This window comes from Lacerta agilis, chromosome 6 (assembly GCF_009819535.1).
Source record: "Lacerta agilis isolate rLacAgi1 chromosome 6, rLacAgi1.pri, whole genome shotgun sequence".
NCBI classification, from domain to species: domain Eukaryota; kingdom Metazoa; phylum Chordata; class Lepidosauria; order Squamata; family Lacertidae; genus Lacerta; species Lacerta agilis.
Window position 1 is genome coordinate 9,341,645 of NC_046317.1, and position 20,015 is coordinate 9,361,659.

At 41.9% G+C, this 20,015-nt stretch overlaps 1 protein-coding gene across 1 annotated transcript; it reads left to right on the forward strand.

The window, feature by feature from the left end:
- The first annotated feature begins 1,031 nt into the window (after nt 1-1,031).
- RNF2 (ring finger protein 2) lies at nt 1,032-15,974 on the forward strand. The gene is made up of 7 exons (XM_033151377.1): nt 1,032-1,195; nt 9,764-9,852; nt 10,412-10,572; nt 12,283-12,498; nt 13,111-13,383; nt 14,403-14,574; nt 15,785-15,974. The coding sequence occupies exons 2-7, from the start codon at nt 9,766-9,768 to the stop codon at nt 15,884-15,886; spliced, it is 1,011 nt and encodes a 336-aa protein (XP_033007268.1). The 5' UTR covers nt 1,032-1,195; nt 9,764-9,765; the 3' UTR covers nt 15,887-15,974.
- The last annotated feature ends 4,041 nt before the right edge of the window (nt 15,975-20,015 follow it).

Below are 20,015 nucleotides of genomic sequence, written 5' to 3' on the forward strand. Positions count from 1 at the left end.
TAACATTTCAAGGACAGGAAGAAACTCCATGGACAGAATAATTGCCACACACAGGAAGAACAAGCATACAGTTTGAGTGCCTCAATCATTTAATGTGTCAACACAAATGGAAGTCATTAATATTCCTGTTGTTGTATAAGGGATTATTATTTTGACCGGAACGCAATTGAAATTAATATTTTGGAAGGCAGAAATAAAATGATCAAACCTTCAAATCTAGCACGTGGGGAACACCTAAATAATATAATTTGGTATTTGAAGAATTTATTATTATTATTATTATTATTATTCTGCCATATACCCAGAGGTCTCAGGGCAGTTCACAGAACAAAAATACTTTAGGCTATCTCCATTTTAAACAGGACGCCGTACCTACAGCTGTGTGGCATATTACAATATTGTTTTGTATAATTGGCATTAGTAATGGTATAATTCAGTATTGTTATGATGAGGCTGTGTGAGTCTGAAGGCCGCTCCCCGCAAGGCCCTTTCCACCTGGCCTAGGTGGCGAGGCCCAGACTCACCCACCCTACTGAATAGGCTCCTCATGAGGCCAGAGGAACATCGACCGGCTATTGTTTTATTATTGTTTTAATATACTGTAAACCGCTTCTGAGATTTTTATTAAAAATATAAATTGGTATAGAAATTTTAAAAAATCCAAAATTAATAAAAATTATTTTAAAAAGAAGACGGCCCCATTAGAAATTTTATATATATAATATGTAAAATCTGCATGTCCAGCAGTGCACCCCTCCGCGGTTGCCCAATTATTTAATTATTTAATTAATGACAGCGCCGCGCTTTCATGCCCCTCCCCCCCGCACCAAAGCGACGCGACTCAGGAGGAAGGCGGGGCTTGGTGGGCGTGGCTCCGCCGGAGCCGCCCCGCCCCCGCCTTCGAAAGTCACCCGCTCGCTTGCTCTCTTTTTATCTTTTCTTCCCAGAGTCCTTTGCGGCGGCGACGGCTCGCCATATTGTGTCGCTCGCTGAGGCGGAGAGGAGAAGGAGGAGGCGGTGGTGGTGGTACTGGGAAAAGCGGGCTGGGGCGGCCGCTGTCGACTCGCCTCAGCCCTGGCTGCCGGGAGAGGAGGAGGAGGCGGCGGCGACGACGGCGGCAACGACGACGGGCGAGAGAGCCGAGCCGCGGGGAGGGAGCGGGCCAGCCACCGAGAGGCGGCGAGCAGCGGGGCCGGTGAGGAGGAGGAGGAGGAGGGAAGCTGGGGTGGGGGTGGGGGTGGCCGCAGCTGTTTTTTTTTGGGGGGGGGTCTCTCCTTTCCATACGGAGCTGGAGAAGCCTCCGTTTTTGGGGGGAGGGTGCGATCCTGCGCCCGTTTACTCGGATGTAAAGGGGTGGGGGTGCTTGCTCACCGCCTCCACACACGATCTTTCTTCTTCGTCTTCTTCTGTCATTAACCCGCCCACTTCCCCCCCCCCAATAATAACAACTAAGAGAGAGAGAAGGTTGGGGCAATTTTCTTCCTGCCGTCCCTGGCACGGTTGTCCCTCCCCGCCCCCTTTCGATTTTATTTCATTATTATTACTTGCATTTCGCTTTAAATTTGTATCCCGCCTTTCTGTGTTAACAATACACAAGGCGGTTTTCCTCTTCTTTAGCCATTAACCCTCCCACTCCCCTAAAATAATAACAATGAAGGAGGAGAAAAAGGGCTGGGGCAGTTTTCTTCCTGCCATCCCTGGTTGCCCCCTCGATTTTGTTTCTTCATTATTATTATTATTTTCCATTTCACTTTTAATTTGTATACCGCCTTTCCGTGTTAACAATACACAAGGCGGTTTAGAAGCTGCAGAAACAACAGAAGGATCGCATACACCTTAGAACAGTCTGATCCGATGCAAATCCCAATTGGGGAAGGAAGATGGTGATCTCGTTTTTTAAAAATGATTATTTTTTAAATTTTTATTGATTAAATTCATACACCAAACCTTTCACCCGAAGATTTCCTGGCAGTTCGCAAGCATAAGAATATGGAATAAAAAACATAAAAATGCACAATACAGTGGCGTTTTAGGAAAGGCGCCCCCAAGATGTTGCACTACTCTCCCATTGCCCTCCCTGCCCCAGTTCCCCTGGTTGCATGAATGGGAAGATTTCTAGAGGAATAATTTACTTATTATGTTGTATTTGCAGCTAACAGTAGTACTTACATTGGCTATCAGGTGGACAAGAGGGCGTGTAGGAGTACACTATTTCTTTAAAAGAGGAAAAGGTGTGCTTTGGGGTGGCATCTCGCTTGGCACCCATCTTCTTTGTGAGCAGTGGGTTTTAAAGGGTGCCTTTGGAGTATCTGTTGGTGGAAACGCAGGGAAGAGTCAAGAGTTTTGACTCTGTTGTATGTTGTTTATGTTGTTTGCAGAACATTGCTTGGCTGATTTCTTGTTTCCCTTGATAGGTTAGAACTAAGCTTGCCAGAGAGAGGTCTGTAAATTTAAAGGGATGTCTCCTGTGAATTCTTGCAGAATTCCCAAGGATGATGTGGGATGTCCCAGCTCAGAGCACCTAGACTAGAAGAAGTGCTAAAAGTATTTCAATATGACAGACATGCCATTTCGTTTGTGTCGCTAGGCTTATCAGAAGAGTAAAATAGCTTTGTGATAATGTGTTCATTTAAGGTGGTGCTGGTGTGTTTTTCTTTACAATACCAAAGCTAGTTCCATTTGTAGTTGAACCAGAGATAGGAAATTTGTGATGGGATGTCCTGCAGGGTTTTTTTGTAATATAAAAAACCCTATTTACATGGTTAAATGTTTGACTGTTCAAAAAAGGATTTGCTCAACTGAACAGTCAAATAATGGTCAAAAAGCACTAGCACATAGAAAATATGTTGTACCTCTGCCCATACCAATCAATAGCCTGCCTATACCAATCAATCAACAGGTTTAATACATTATGCTAATTACAAAACCATGAAATTAAAATGTTACGGTTAATGCATTACTATAATCTTTAACAAATTTTACCTTTTATAAATGTTAATGTTTTGCTGAATTTCTCTTTGAAATTTATCCTGGAAAAACAGTGTCAACCTACAGTTCAATTTAAAAAAGGGGGTCGGGGTGAAATTCAACACTGCACAAGTAGAATACAAGCTCATGCAATGAATCCTTACCATCCCACTGAAGCCCCCAGTAAAATACCTATTTATCTACTTGCACTGGTGTGCTTTCGAACTGCTAGGTTGGCAGGAGATGGAACAGAGCAACGGGAGCTCACTCCGTCTTGTGGATTCGAATCTCAGACCTTCTGATCAGCCAGCTGAAGAGGCTCAGCACCACCTGCTCCCTTTGAAGCCCCCAATACCCCCTTTCAAAACCTACTCCGGAGGACTGCTAGGGACTTATCAAACACTGGGTTGCAGGAGTGGAGGAATCTTCCAAAATTGGAAGGTAGAATTTTGTACTCTGCTAACACAGGATTATTCCATCAGATTTTGGGGTGTTCTCTCACTGCAGGGCTGTACAGCTCATCCCACAATGCTGGTAAGTCTCCCCTCTGACCCTCCAGGGAGGCTTTCATGGGGGTAGTGGTGGCTGAAAGGTGAAAAGAATCCATGTGTGAGCATGTCCTCTACGTGCACAATGTTGAATATTGCCCAATGTAATTAAAACAGAAATAAAGCAAAGTAACAGTGACTACAAAGAAAGGGCAAGTGTCACTTTAAAAGTGACTTGTGCTAAGTAGGCAGAAAGCCCATTCTTCAGTCATATTTGACTGTGGTCAAATAATAGTGCCCAACTGACAATATCTGACCAGCGTCTTGCCAAAGGCAAGGTGGTTTTTTAAAAATGAGATTCAGAAGCAACACAAAAAACACAAGTGAGTGAGAAGATCAAAGATTTTGTTCTAAAACAGCAAGCAATGTATACATACCAAGCAAGCACTTCAATCTGCCACTTGGAAGCCCTCAAGAAGCGTCAAAGCGACTCCCCCAGCTAGCCTCAGTTTGCACAGCCCTGCGGCCGATCAGTCCGTGCATGAGCTTCAGAGAAACTCTGCCCAAACCGTCAGATTTTATAGACAGTCTGTGTGGCTTCCAAGACTGGCTATGTGCAGATCATCCATTAGCCACCCCCTCCCAATGCCTCACTTTCTCAAAACGTGTCAAACATGAGAGAAGGTACCCAGCACTATCCTCCCAAACTGATTAGGCGGGGTGGGGGGGGCTTCACTTCTTTCCAACATTCCCAGACCATCTAAGACTGTTCTCAAAACATTCATCATCAAAAACTTAACGGAGGAAGGAATAGAGGCAGAGAGGGCTCCGTGTCAGACCACTAACTCCTTGATACATTTTGTCTTCTGGATCCATTTTCCATACAACCAGTCAGCTAGCCAACATGCCATCCCTATTTAAAAGATGTGTGGGGAAGAATCAGGTTGGAGGTGGGGTAAACCTCCCCACGACTCACCATTTCCCCTAACAACTCTCTCCCAAATCTTCTGTTTGTCTTAAGGGGAAAACATTCTTAGGATGCAAAAGGGCAAAAGAATTAGCCTATCCCAGCATCCTACTTCTCAGTGCCTCTGGGAAGCCCACGAGCAGGACATGAAAGCAACAATCCTAAAAACGTAAGAACATCAGAAGTGCCCTGCAACTGGGTCTGGCCAAAGGGGCTAGTCAAGCAGCTGTTCTCACAGTGACCAACCCTCTGTTTCCAGTAGCTGGTATTCAGAGATATACTGCCTGTGAACATGGAAGCTCAGTTAAGTCAATAACTTATGGCTAATTGGCAAATGTACTACAGAGGAGCTGGATTTGATAAAATGGGTCATCAGAGGTTTCGACACATCTGACCCTGCATCCACACAAACGAGGTATTATGACAGTTCCAGGACACATTAGAGCCAGACAAGAGCACATGAGGAGAGTGTGGAACCAGACTGGTGAGGGGTGTAGTCTAGGGAGGAGGCATGGCCTGTAAAGGGTCACAAAGGCAGGAACAGAAACTTGGAGGGTCACATTTGTTCCCAAGCCTGAGGTTCCCCACTCCTGCTTTACATGAATCTCTACTTCCCCTCAGTTAACTTGAGTTATGGGGGAAACAGCATGTGAGATTCTTGGGGCGGGGTATTCTTCCTTGAAAGAGTAGAGGTGCAAGAGTGAAGTGTGCCTCCAGTCCTAATACAGAAGTGCCTCAACTACATTTGTACTTCAGCTCCTGAACACCTTGGGAGCCGTTTTGGCTCCTGAACAATCGAAAACCGAAGTGAGTGTTCCGGTTTTTGAACGTTCTTTTGGATGCTGAACATCTGACGGGGCTTCCTCGGCTTCCGATTGGCTGCCGGAACTTCCTACAGCCAATCAGAAGCCGCGCTTTGGAAGTCGAATGTTTCAGAAGTCTAACGGACTTCCGGCAAGGATTCTGTTCGACTTCCAAGGTACGACTGTATTGGAAATGAGAGAGACACTTTTCAAAACAAATCGTGACATTCTTGCCCTTGCTTCTAAAGAAAACAGTTATCAGCTATACTTTTTTCATCCAGTAAGGTGCTTCCAAAACGAAATGCAGAAAGATTCAGTGTACAGTAGTATCAAGACAGTATAATTTTGCTATTAAGAACAGGGTAGCACTATCCTGTGTTCCATTTTACTGTCATTTAAATTGGTACAATGGTGTTCTCTTTTTCTGGATTTTTTTATGATTAGTTTTTTTATTGTTCACTTCCTTTTCAAAATAGAAAGGTGATTTAAACATATTCAAAGCACTTTTGTTACGTTCATCATACAACAGCTTGTTGAAATAAATGGGCATGATTTAGCTCTCCCCTTTTAATGAACTCTTCTGTAAAAATTTATGAATTATAACATAATGGGGAAATATTTGCTGGTGCAATGAATACAGTATGTAGTTTTGTCTGAAAAAGTTTCTCAATCTTCTCTTGCTTTCCTCCTCCTAAATCACATACAGTACAGGTAAATCTAGGATGCAGATACATTTATTTCACTTGTGTGTGTTATCTGTTTATAGCAAAAATACAGTAGCAGCCTATGTACCTGTCCAACCATTATGAACTAATTGGGAGAAATAAGTGGATCAGTCTTATGGTTTACTACTGTTCACATTTGGCTTTGACAGTCAATGGGAAAAAAGAGAAGTTGGTGTTTGTTTGAGTAGGTCAGGTCAGTAGGACAGTTGCTTAAGCTCAGGCAAATTGATCATGACGGAAGGTAGAGGAGAATTCAAATAAATTTGGCATGGGTAACTAGAGTTGCCACCATAGATTGTTTAATTAGCCCAGTGTTTCTTTAGGCGCCCGGCAAAAATGTTTCTCTATAACCAGGCCTTTGGCAGATTAAACAATCTATGGCCTTTGAAAAGTGGTTGTGGAAGCAGGGGTTATTGGCTTGCTTTCATTTCGTTTCGTTTTGTTGTTTGTTTTGTGTGTTCTTATTTTGTAATTTTATGTTGTGCACCACACTGTGATCTTCAAATTAAGAGTGGTTTACAAATTTGATAAATAATAATAATAATAATAATGTGTAATAAATAAAAGCTTAAGGGTCACTTCATACAAAAAGAGCATTAACTGTGGTTTCCATAATATAAATTGCACCTTCCCTCCCCTCCTCTTCAAAATGTACAAAACCGAAGGCTTCCCAATCACTGCTTATACTTGAAAGCAAAGAGCGCAACTTGCATATGTGGATGTTCTTAATAAAGGCCACTGTGTGCATATTTTATACTGGAAACTGATCTTAGAGCCCCATACGGTATACGAATTGGTCCTAACAAAGCAAATATAGTTTCTCTCTCCAGGCATGGGGCTAACTAGGCAAATGGAAAATGAAGAGGCCATTCTTTATTTTACTTAAGCCATTTATACCCTACCCTACAATGTTTCCACTTGCAGGGGAGTTTACACGAAATAACAAAATTAACAACAGTTCAGAATATAATCAAAATGTGTGTGCTTCATGAGATTTGAGAAGAGGAATGGAGGAAGGAAACAAAAGCTCTGCAGAACCATAGCTTTTCTCCCTTGGTCCTTAGCAGCAATCAGTACAGTAAAGTGTGTATCTGCAGCAGACTTTTCCAGAACCAATCAGAGGCATTCAGCTTATCTCTTCTCCCCCACTCCCCACCGCTCATTTCTTGCTCTGGCGTATAAGACTACTTTTTAATTCAGGAAAAGCTTCTCAAAAGTTGGGGGTCTTATACGCCGGGTGGAGAATCTGTGGTTGAGTATATCTCAAACTCTATATTTTAACTGGAAATGTTGGGGGTCGTCTTATACGCCCAGTCGTCTTATACGCTGGAAAATACGGTAGTTGCTAAACTAACTGCTACAGCAGCATAGTGTTGTAGTTGTGGTAATTTACATCTGCTTGTGTCCTTGGGGTGCTGGACTAGAGATGTAAAATTTCCAGAAATTTTGAAGCTCGGGGGGGAAAAAACCCCATTTTTTTCAGAAAAAAAACGGAAATTTTCGGAAAAATTGAAAAATATGCTACATTAGCACTTCTTGTTTCTTTTCCAGATTGAAAGTCATTCTGTTACTTTAGAAACATAAAATATAACTGGACAATTTTAATGGGCATAAAATTATCACAACTAGCATATTAAAAATATAGTGTATCCAAACAATTATTACAAACAGAATTTACTTTTAAAATAATATTTATTTGTATTTGTAACAAATGGAGCAATAATCTCCTGAACTGTTTACTAGTTTATGTGGAACAATTTTTAAAAATCCAGAAGTAACAATTATTCATATTTCCTCTCCACGGTATTAAAAAAAACATTCTCTTAAAAAGAACTGAAGAAGGAAGTAGGACTAAGTTTCAATGAATGGGCATGAAATTTAATCAGAATCATTTTCTGAACTGTAATTAAGTATATACTTTCAGGCCCTTTTTGTTGCTCTATATTTCTTCCAGTGCTTTGAGGCCTAGTGAACAGGAACAGAACCAATGCATACCACACGGATGCAAAAATAAAACTGAAACCTTTTTCTTTTCTGGTGACAACAGCACCTCCTAAAGGAAGAAATGTATCTTGTTCTTGCATTGGAGAGTTCAGTTTGTAACCTAGGACTTGCTTGTCCTCACAGACATTAGAATAATCTGATACCATGCATATTTTTTAGAAATGATTTATAAAATATTTGAACCCCTTATCTTAAAATATTTTATTCATCATGTTTAAATAAAACATTCCATAATCTATTGTGTATTTTTTCAATTTTTCAGAAAAAAACAAAAAAGGCTTCAGGGAAAAAAAGGAAAACCCCCCGGTTTTTTTCAAAAAATTTCTGGTTTTTTCCTGGGCCTTCACATCTCTATGCTGCACATGTTCTGTGAAGGAGATTGCTGATTATTGGCCATGATGCACTGTTAACATTCAGAGATGGTGTGCCTTAATGTCATGCTTACAAGCTTTCAGGAGGCACAAGTCATCATGTTGACTGCTTTTGAAACTTGATACAGTGTGGATTTATTGAAGGAGTTGCATTCCTCCGATCTTGCTGTACCCCACTTGTGAGTAAAGGTAAAGGGACCCCTGACCATTAGGTCCAGTCGTGTCCGACTCTGGGGTTGCAGCGCTCATATATCGTTACTGGCCACAGGAGGCGGCGTACAGCTTTCGGGTCATGTGGCCAGCATGACAAAGCCACTTCTGGCGAACCAGAGCAGCGCACAGAAACGCTGTTTACCTTCCTGCTGGAGCGGTACCTATTTATCTACTTGCACTTTGACGTGCTTTCAAACTGCTAGGTGGGCAGGAGCAGGGATTTGAACCGCCGACCTTCTGATCAGCAAGCCCAAGGCTCTGTATCCGCAGGCTAATACTGCATTCCAGTATAAAAATAAAAATATAATCAAATATATAATCAAATGCTGATTGGATACTATGCAGTACAGTAGGCATGTATGAGTGTGGTGCAGGTGCAGTCATTTTTACTTCTATTTGGTTTTAATGATAAAATGAAAATGTACTACTAGAAAAAACTGTTGGGTGTGAATGATGTTGAATTTGGGTACCGGTAATTTCCTATCTTCCTGGGATGTTAAAAAGGAAAAAGATGGAACTTGTTCTGCAGATGTGTGACTCTCTGTAAAAGGGATGAGAAATCCCAAAGGTGGGGTCTGTCATTTTCACTCTGTCTCCGGAGCTCCACTGTCTCAGTCTCAATTACTTCATGAAGTAAATACAGTGGTGCCCCGCTAGACGGATGCCTTGCTAGACGAAAAACTCGCTAGATGAAGGCATTCGTCTAGCGGGAGGCTGCCCCGCAAGACAAAAAAGTCTATGGGGCTGCCTCGCAAGACGAAAATTTTTCGTCTTTTTTTTCGTGTAGCGAAAGCGCGGCTGTCATTGCAACTTCGCTAGACGAAAAACTCACTAGACGAAAATTTTCGCAGAACGAATTATTTTCGTCTAGCGGGGCACCACTGTACAGTAGTTTTAGTCAGAAGACTAGGCCAAGACCTCTGTCTGTATTGTTTTTTAAAGGGTGGAAGATCTAACTGCAGCTTCTGAACTCTTGACATGTGCTCCATTATGTTCATTCAGAGGCGCCATATATTTGCTGGAATGACCCTGTAGCATATTGGTGGATATCCCTGTGCTATAGGTACTTTTCATGTGAAATGGAAATGAGTGAGAAATGAACTGGAAATGGTTTGAGGGGTGTAGGCTACTGGCCTGTCTTGTGAAATATCAGTCCACCTGTGAAAATGCCCAATCTGCATAACTTCTTAAAATGCTTGATTTTCATGTTTCTCTTTTCTTCTAGCCATGTCTCAGGCTGTGCAGACGAATGGAACGCAGCCTTTGAGCAAAACATGGGAGCTCAGCTTGTATGAACTTCAAAGAACACCTCAGGTACTAAAGACGAGTTGTGTTTTTTTAAAACATCTTTGGTTAAGTTACAAAAGATATGAATGCACACTGCCCCCCCAATGTTACTTTATCAACTAGAGCAGGCATGTCCAACTCCCAAGAGACTGTGATCCACTCCCAGTATAAAAAAAAATTGGCAGTGATCTACCCATTGTCATTGGAGGGAGGAGGAGCGTGCATGGGGTGGGTGGATTGCCCAGAGTTGCTGAGCTGTTTTTAGGAGGGAAGTGCCCGGAGTTGTTGAGCTTTTTGGGGGGAGGATTGCACAGAGATTCAAAGCTTCCCCCCCCCATAACTTTTTGTACATGATAAGGATCCCGTAATCTACCAGTATCAGCCGGGGATCTACCGGTATATCACGATCTACTGGTTGGACATCTCTGAGCTACAGCATTACAACAAAACTCAAATCTTATTTGCATTTGCCAGAAATAAAGGGGAAATGTTTTTTCATGATTATTATGAGGCATTTTAAAAAATAGCCACATCAGCTTGACCAGGAAACAATTGCCTGTGAAATTTATTTAACTTTTATTATTAGGAAGCAATAACAGATGGCTTAGAAATAGTGGTATCACCACGAAGCCTCCACAGTGAGCTGATGTGTCCCATTTGCTTGGATATGTTGAAGAACACCATGACTACTAAGGAATGTCTGCATCGTTTTTGTGCTGATTGTATCATCACAGCCCTGAGAAGTGGGTAAGTATGGTGATACAAGATTTTTTTTAAAACCCTCTATTTGGATTGGCTATAGTACATGAGCAGTACCTTAGGATTCTGGGTAAAATGTAAAGAACCTGCAAAAAAAAACAAAAACTTCAGGTGGTATTCAAGTAAGTTTTATTCAGAGTAGAACCATTGAAATTAACAGCCTTCTGTCATGAATGCTTTAGTTGAGATTCCTGCATTGCAGGGCATTGGACTAGATGACTCTCGTGGTTCCTTCCAACTCGATTCTATGTTCATTAATTTCAGTGCGTCTGCTCTGAGTAAAGCTTAGTTGAAGATCACCCTTTTACTTTACTTCCCTCCCTCCCCAAAGTTGACAGCCAGCCAGCGTCACAATTCCCAAATCTTAATTGTTTAGCATAAGAGGATAGAGAAGCATTTGCAGTTATATTCTGCCCTTCCTCCAAGGAGTTTATGGGGTATGGCTCCAAATGACAGATTGGATCCTAAAATTCCTAGGCGCTCTGTGTCCTGATGAATGGCGGAGTCCCAGAAGCGTATATTTGAAGTCGATGCGTCGTGTAGTAAAAAAACACGCCGAGTCAAAGAAAAACTTTTACTAAAGGCAAAAGGGCTTCATTACAAAACAAACAAACAAACCTTCAGAAAAAAAACTGCACACATGCGAGGTACAAACGAAAGTAAGAGAGGGAGAATGACCAGCTCGCTGAGTGTACAAATGTATCTCCTGGCTCAGCATGACCTTCAGATAGTCAAAACCATGGGTAGGCAAACTTAAGGCCTGTGGACCAGATCAGGCCCAATTGCCTTTTGGATCCAGCCCGCAGATGGTCCACCATTTTAAGCAGCCCCTCTCTGGAGCCCTTTCATGCACCACTCATCGTCCCCCCACCACCACCGCAAGCCCCTGCCGCTCGCAAGACACAGGTAAGGCACCACTGGGGCTCGTGTTCTTGCATCACCCCCCTCCCCAAAAAATATAGTCTGGCCCCGCACAAGGTCTGAGGGACAGTGGACCAGCCCCCTGCTGAAGAAGTTTGCTGACCCCTTGTCAAAACAATATTTGCAACAGAAATGAGCCTTCTAGAATGAACTAGAATCTTCCAGCTTTTTCCAGTTTCTGCCCTCAAAGACTTTAGCCATGACGCCCCATCCCAATTTATCATCACAAACAACTTGTAGAATAGAGACTTGACTCAGTGTCATCCAGAGAACTTCATATCAACGTTTTGAACCTAGGACTCACTGGTTCAAGTCAGGTACTGCATAGGACAATACTATACTGGCAGCAAGAAACTTCTTGCCGTTTTTTTCTGAATGAGAAAGGGATGTATAAGGAATTGTGATTCTTTATTCTCATTCGCCACCTAATGAGTGATTAGCTGTAATATCTCAACAGCTAAGTTAAGGAACTGAAATGAAATACCTCGAAATAAGCTTAGCTGTTACCAACTAGTCTAGAAACCTGTAACGTCTAACTGAAGAGTAGTAACTGAAAATAAGCAACTGTGAAGTGAGTACAGTACCTGTATAACAAATCTGTTTGCATCAGGTACTTGAATTGTGTGATGTGCAAAATTGGTTTGTGACTATATCCAATACAACAAGGGTTTGGTAAGTCATATTTCAATAAGGGACTAATCCAAGACAGTAGAATGTTACAAAGTATGATATGAAGAGTATACTTGTGGAACTGCTTTTCTCCTTTTCTTTTCTTAGAAACAAAGAATGCCCTACTTGCCGTAAAAAGCTTGTGTCTAAGAGGTCACTGAGACCAGACCCAAACTTTGATGCCCTTATCAGTAAAATTTATCCAAGTCGTGATGAATATGAAGCCCATCAGGAGAGAGTTCTAGCAAGGATCAGTAAGCACAATAACCAGCAGGCTCTGAGCCATAGCATTGAGGAGGGTCTGAAAATCCAGGCCCTGAACAGGTAAATTAATCCAAGTACTTGGGAGGGTGTGGGGAGGTGCAGCTTAGTGCTAGAAAACTTGATTGGGTTCTAAAGGACTTATGCTCAAACCCATGTTTTCAGTTTAAAAATTATGCTACAAGAGTTGTGAGAGATATTTGCTTAGGTTTTCAGAACTGCTGTTACAAGTAGACAGAAGTGGGCTAAATGGTTCCTATTCTGCAAGGCAGATTGATGTGTGTTATGTATGATCATGGCCATTTTTGTCTATAATTGGAAGATGATTGACTAAGCTTAGTAAGCTTGTTTCATTTAATGAGCTTTTGCAGGAAAACAGAAACCTGTTTTAATGATATCTGGGGTTCAAGAGTCCACCTCTGCCCCAGTCTTGCCTTTCTACATTTGGCATTCTTGCACTGTGCTTCAGTCCCATATGAATGTCTTTTGGGATCTGAGAAACTTAACCCTTCAGTGTTGGAACATGCTAAACGGTGGTTCTGCATTGTGTCAGCTGGCATTTTGTTTTGAGATCATGGGAGTCTCAATACATTTGATAGCTTGTGTGAGGTCTTTGAAAATGACTTGCTGAAGAGGTTGCATGACTTACTTGAACATGTTATGTATGCTTCTTAGGTTGCAGAGAGGCAAGAAGCAACAGATAGAGAATGGCAGTGGAGCAGAAGACAATGGGGACAGTTCGCATTGTAGTAATGCTTCAACTCACAGTAATCAAGAAGCTGGGCCAAGTAACAAAAGGACAAAAACCTCTGATGATTCTGGGCTAGAATTGGATAATAATAATACGACAGTTGCCATAGACACAGTATTGGATGGTGCAAGTGAAATAGAACTAGTTTTCCGACCCCATCCTACACTAATGGAAAATGATGACAGTGCACAGACAAGGTAAGCAGTGGTTTTTGTCCTTTTTTTCAGAAGGTGTTGTGTACATGTTAGTGATCTAGTCTTTTGTGAAGGGGTGTGTGCTGTTCTTGGGGGACAGGGCAGGCTGGTGTGGAGGACTCCCTGGTCCCGAATGGGGTAACTGTGCCCCTGAAGGACCAGGTGCACAGCCTGGGAGTCATTTTGGACTCACAGCTGTCCATGGAGGCGCAGGTCAATTCTGTATCCAGGGCAGCTGTATACCAGCTCCATCTGGTACACAAGCTAAGACCCTACCTGCCCGTGGACTGTCTCGCCAGAGTGGTGCATGCTCTAGTTATCTCCCGCTTGGACTACTGCAATGCGCTCTACGTGGGGCTACCTTTGAAGGTGACCCGGAAACTACAACTAATCCAGAATGTGGCAGCTAGACTGGTGACTGGGGGCAGCCGCCGAGACCACATAACACCGGCCCTGAAAGACCTACATTGGCTCCCAGTACATTTCCGAGCACAATTCAAAGTGTTGATGTTGACCTTTAAAGCCCTAAGTGGCCTCGGCCCAGTATACCTGAAGGAGTGTCTCCACCCCCATTGTTCCCCCCGGACACTGAGGTCCAACACTGAGGGCCTTCTGGCGGTTCCCTCATTATGAGAAGCAAAGCTACAGGGAACCAGGCAGAGGGCCTTCTGGGTAGTGGCGCCCTCCCTGTGGAACGCCCTCCCATCTCATGTCAAAAACAACTACCTTACATTCAGAAGACATCTGAAGCAGCCCTGTTCATGGAAGTTTTTAATGTATGATATTTTCATGTATTTTAATCTCTGTTAGAAGCCGCCCAGAGTGGCTGGGGAAACCCAGCCAGATGTACGTGGTACAAATAATAAATTATTATTATTATTATATGATTATTCAGGACAAGCTCTTGGAAGTGCTCAGTTGCTGCTCTTTACCTATATTTTGGATCATTTTGTTGGTGGGTGTTTTTTAATTGCAGTCATTTATTTATTTTTGTACATGGGTTGTCTTTGTTCTTGCTGCAGGTACATAAAGACCTCTGGCAATGCCACAGTTGATCACTTGTCCAAGTACCTAGCTGTGAGATTGGCCTTGGAAGAACTCCGAAGCAAAGGAGAGTCAAATCAGATGAATCTTGAAACAGCCAGTGAGAAGCAGTACACAATTTATATTGCTACAGCTAATGGCCAGTTTACTGTGAGTAGCTGATTCAGCTAAAACCATAATTGGGAGAAAATAAAGTGCCACAGCTTTAAGATACACCTGAGTCCTATTGAGAAATTCTTCTCCATGCACAGGGCTAAATGCATGGAAGGGGGAAGCAAGACCACATCGCCTGGCTCTGCTGCCAAAGCCCTGCATCCTCTCCAGAACATCCACAAAGGGGCACCTACTTGTGTTCAGGTGAGCATGCCTAGGCACCCCTTTGCAGATGTCCATACTTGCCCTGTTGATGTCAGAGATGCTATGGCAAATGACTTAAAGAGAGAATGTGCAGAATTTCTGAATAGGATTTTGATGTACTTCTGTTCCTCTTGAGGCTGATCATGCAACTTGTATGAATTGGGCCTGTGAACTAGGAAAAATAAGCACAACATTGGTATAAAATCAGTGTAAATAACTACATGGTCATACTGCTTAAAGAGAGTGTGTGGTATATGGGGTGTTGAGCTTGGATTTGAAGAAATCCCAGATTCAAATCTCTGCTCATCTGGAAAGCTTTCTGAATGATTACTAACAAGTGCTCATCTTTGAGCCTATCCTATTTGTGTAGTTATTTTTAAACCAGGGGTGCGGAACCTTTTTGAGACCAAGGTCTGCATCCCCTCTTGGGATTTGGAAGTGGCCAAAGTGGGTGTGGCCACCACCATAGATTTACATGCACATGGCTTCTCCCCACCCACCATGCTGTTTTTAACTTCTTGAAGGAAGGACAAATGAAATGGGTCTTTGTTATTCGGGCTGCTATTGAGCCAGGAGAGCTTTGGGGTGATTTCCCACCCCGTGTTTAACAAAGTTAGCTTAGCATCGATCCTAAGTGCTGTAGTTATTTAACTGCTTTCCGCAGGTAAACAGGTACCTAATTACTGAAGTAGTATATGCCCTATTCTGGTGGCAATAATCATTTTGTAAAAGAACTGTAGACGTGTCAAAATACAGCAAAACATCTTAACTGTATTTGTAGTTGCTTCTTGCTTTGGAATTGGGAGTGCAATTGACATCTGGATTATATTAGACTATTTATAGATTGCTGTGCCTAAACACCCTTCTCTTTAATGCTGTTTGCAAGCTGTGGGTTGTCAAATGTTTTGTTGTTTTCCTAGCTATGTCTTCTGTTCATTTTCAAGTGGCAGCAACGCTGGCTTAGTTTCTGATTTTTTGGCACTAATTCTGACTTTGTCTTTAGGTTTTAAATGGCTCCTTTTCCTTGGAGCTGGTCAGTGAAAAGTACTGGAAAGTGAATAAGCCCATGGAGCTGTACTATGCACCAACAAAGGAACACAAATAAGACTGACAAAGGCTTTGAGTTGGAACTGTAATGGCTTTTATAGCTTTGATTTACTTTAAATAAGCGAAACACCATCTTCTGCATCGTGAACTGCTTCAAGACTTGGATTCCTTGATGAATACCCTTATTATTAGGCAGTATTTGGTGTGATACTTGTATATATTTTCCCCGCCCCCTGGAGGACTGAATGATCTGTACATTCCACCATTGCTGTCCAATTTTTTTTGATTTGGTAGCTCTTGTTCCATGTGCACGATCTTAGGTGCAGCAAAGATTCCCTAGGGGTATGTGTTCATGCTGGCGGGCTTCATATTGGCAGACATGTACTAGCACCTAGATATGTGTTGACAAGAGGCAACAGAGTTGGTTGTAACGTGCTCTTTTTCCTACAGCAATGTTAAAGCACATATGGCCAGCGTAGGTTTGCTGATACACTGGCTACCTGTGATGCTAAACGAACTGTTGATGCTGGGGGCCAGAAGGGATAGTCATGGCAGTAAGTGAACTCTTACACGTTGTTCGTGTAATGAGTTCTTCCATTTGTTAAATTTAAAATAGCTACTTGTAACACCAGCTGTTCTCACACAGGCAGCAACCCAGGGAATGCATATTTTTTCACCAGCCCTGGTGCAATTCCTCTTTCTCTGCCTTTATGTTAGGGAAACCAGAGTTCTCTTGGCTAAAAACCTGAAACACGCTTCACACTAAGAGAACCATAGTTAACTTTAACAAAGGTTAATTTTGGTGTTAATGTACTGATTAACAGTTCAGGAGTGAGGGGGGAGGGACCACAAGGAAGGAATGTATATTTCTGAGGCTGGCTCACAATTCCACTGTGCTGTGTGGAGCTAGTGTTATATGCGCTGGCCCGTTAAGGGGAAAACCATGAGTACTGGTACATTTTAGAACTGGTAACCCTTGCTACTAGCTCAGGTGGTTTCATATCAAGTAACTACCTAAGTAAGGCAAACATCCCTCTATACCCGCACACCTTATAAATTTGTGGGATTACTGATGTGGAATCTTCAGTGTTCTGAAGTAAAAGGCACAAAAATTGCTGGCACTATATCTTTTGCAGAGCAATGAGAGAGAGTTCTTCAAAAATATTTATTAGCCATATTAACAACACTTGGCACTTACAGTCTTAATAAATAAAATGTATTTGCATTTTTAAATTTCACTTGGGCATGCTTTCAGTTGTTGGTTGCTGTGTGCATCAGTAGTTTATCATTTTGAGCATAATCATAATATACAGTGGTACCTCCGGTTATGAATTTAATTCGTTCTGGAGGTCAGTTATCAACCCAAAACTGCTAGTAACATGAGGCGCACTTTTGCTAATGGCGCCTGCTGGCACATGACTTCCACTCGCATCCTGGGGCAAAAGTCGCAACAGGGAGCATCTACTTCTGGGTTAGCGGACCTCGTAACATGCATCGTTCACAAGGGAGATGGTACGTAACACGAGGTTCCACTGTAGTGAAGAGTGCCACCATTCTGTAAGGACGAAGATCACTTTATTCCACTGTAATCCTTCCATTCCCACTGCAGTATATAGATACTTGCCTTTTGTTTTGGGAAAGGGAATGTTCCTAATTAGGGTTGAACTTCAAAATTGTGCACTCAAGTGTCTTGCTTTCCCTTAATATACTGGTGTTTTAGGAAGACCTTAGGAGGAAACATGGCTTTCTGCTCTTAACTTTCTTTTAGCACTGCCATAGGAGAAAACTGTCGTAAAATGTTCAATATCAGACATTCCGAAATTATGCTAGCAGTATGTGCCATGAAACTTACAATTACTAGAAGTCTGGGGTGGGAAGGGAAGTTGTACCATGCCTGTTTTGGTTTTATTCAGTATGTTTGGTGTAATGTACAATTTATATAGATTGCTAGTGCATGTCCACTAAATATAATCAGGTTTGTTTTTATGTGAAAAAATGCTTTTGTATGGGCAAATACCTGCAGAGAAACAAATCTGCATTGTGATTTATCCAAGATAATGTTTAGCCTTGTAAGCAGATGAAGTGTCTGTAAAATTCTGAAAGCTTATCTACCTAGGGGATGTGTGGTGGTCCCAGCTTAGTGTGGGAGAATGTGAATTTTTACTTCCATGTTACAGTGAGTTCACTAAGTATTTATATTTACTTTAATACATAAAGTAGCTGTTTTGATCAAACCATTGCACTGTGACTAATTACACACATCAGAACATGTTGCATCTGCATGTCCGTTACTGCCACACTTTCACAAGCAGAGCCTTTGGAATGGCTGTGATTCTTGGACTTCAAGGCACCCCCCCCCCCTGAACACCTCAAAGAAGGTGGGATAAATTGTAGAGAGGAATAAGATGTAGAGCAAGTGGTATCTACTCCCTGGCCAGCCAAGAACTGACCCCTTGGATTTGTGAGGCTGTCTGCACCTTTTTATAATTCTATCATTCCGGTGTTAATGTAATCTAAGAAGAGCATTTAGAGCTGCTGCTCTTGTCCGCTGTGTGTGCCTTTAGAAGAGGGTCAAAGAACTTTTAATTCCTATTCTACTACCAGTGTGACTGCATTCTGGAGCAGTTGCCTGTAGGAATGGACACATGAGGAATAGATGACTGCCTCTTCGAAATAAAATCTACCGGTACTTTCAAAAACAGAAAAAGGGTACTTATGTATGTTTTCCCTCTTGAAAAGGGAAGCCATGAATAATTGCACATTAACATACGCTTATATTGGTGTATTTACAAGTACAGTCATACCTTGGTTCACGAATGCCTTGCAAGTCAAAACATTTTGGCTTCTGAATGCCGCAAATTTGGAAGTGAGAGTTCCCGTTTGTGAAAGTTCTTTGAACCCTAACGTCTGACACTGCTTCCAATTGGCTGCAGGAGCTTCCTGGAGCCAAGCCTTGGTTTCTGAACATTTTGGAAGTCAGACTGACTTTCGAAACATTCTGTTTGACTTCCGAGGTGCCACTGTAGTCTGCTGCTATATTAGCATGTACCCTCAATTAGAATTACCGGTAGTCATAATTTACCCAGTCTTGGATTTTCTGGAATGACTATTTCACTACTAAAATCAGTAACCTCAGTAAATGTATAGCTGTGCCCAGAGGTAATCTTGTTGTAATAACCAAATGAAGCAGTCCATGAAAGGTGCTGCAGTACTAAATGTAAAAACGGAGAGGAAATCCTGATCCGAGCATTTACACTCAAAAGCAAAAAAGAGGGCTGTACCAAACAAGGGCAAAGCCTCAAAATGGTACTGAAAATATGATTTTTATAAAATATGTTCAACACATTTGGGTGATGTCAAGAGTACTTAAAGAACCATATAAATAAAACCATAATACAAACTATATACATCACCACTATTACATTAAAAAAGTGAAGAATGCCTTATTTAGTACAAACCTCAAATACAAACCAGTATCAATCACATATTTTTCAGTATAAAACTTCCTAATGTCATAAGTCAATACTTTTATATGCATAAAACCCCTAAAAATTGGAATTGCAAACAAATATAATCTATTGATTTTCTTGGTAAATATACAAAAGGGAGGGAATTCGAAAGTCGAAGGAATATCTTTTCTATTGTAGTTTAATTTCAGTACCTTAAGTGTTACTAGTAGGTTGCTTTCAGGTTGCTGTCCTACAACTAGTCTTAGTAACTACCGGTATAAAATATTTTGGTTTTTGACTAGTTGTTTATATACATTAAAATGGTTAGTCTTATTTGTAGTAAATTTTTTGTTCCTTCCTCTTCTTCAGCACCCCCTTTTTATAAATCTAAAAGGTCAATAGATTATTAGAAGAGTGTGCAGGACAATAAATCAATAGCTGGTACAACACCACCAGTGGGTGGGGAGCTTTGGTGCTGTGAGACAAAAGGCAAGGAGAAAGAAGCTCACTGTATAGATCTCTGGGTTCTTAGGGTGGGGAGTGAGAAAGGAAGAAGCTGCTTGGTGACAGTCCCACAACATGAAAACTTGTGGGGTGGGAAGAAGAGATGAGAGTGCTGCAAATGGGTCAGCAAGAAAATGGGCAGGGATGGGAAGCACCAGGTGTGAGCGTGGAGCTTTCCCTCTTCATTCATGGGTTTGGATATAAATTACGTTTTTAAAAATCCAGCACGTCTAA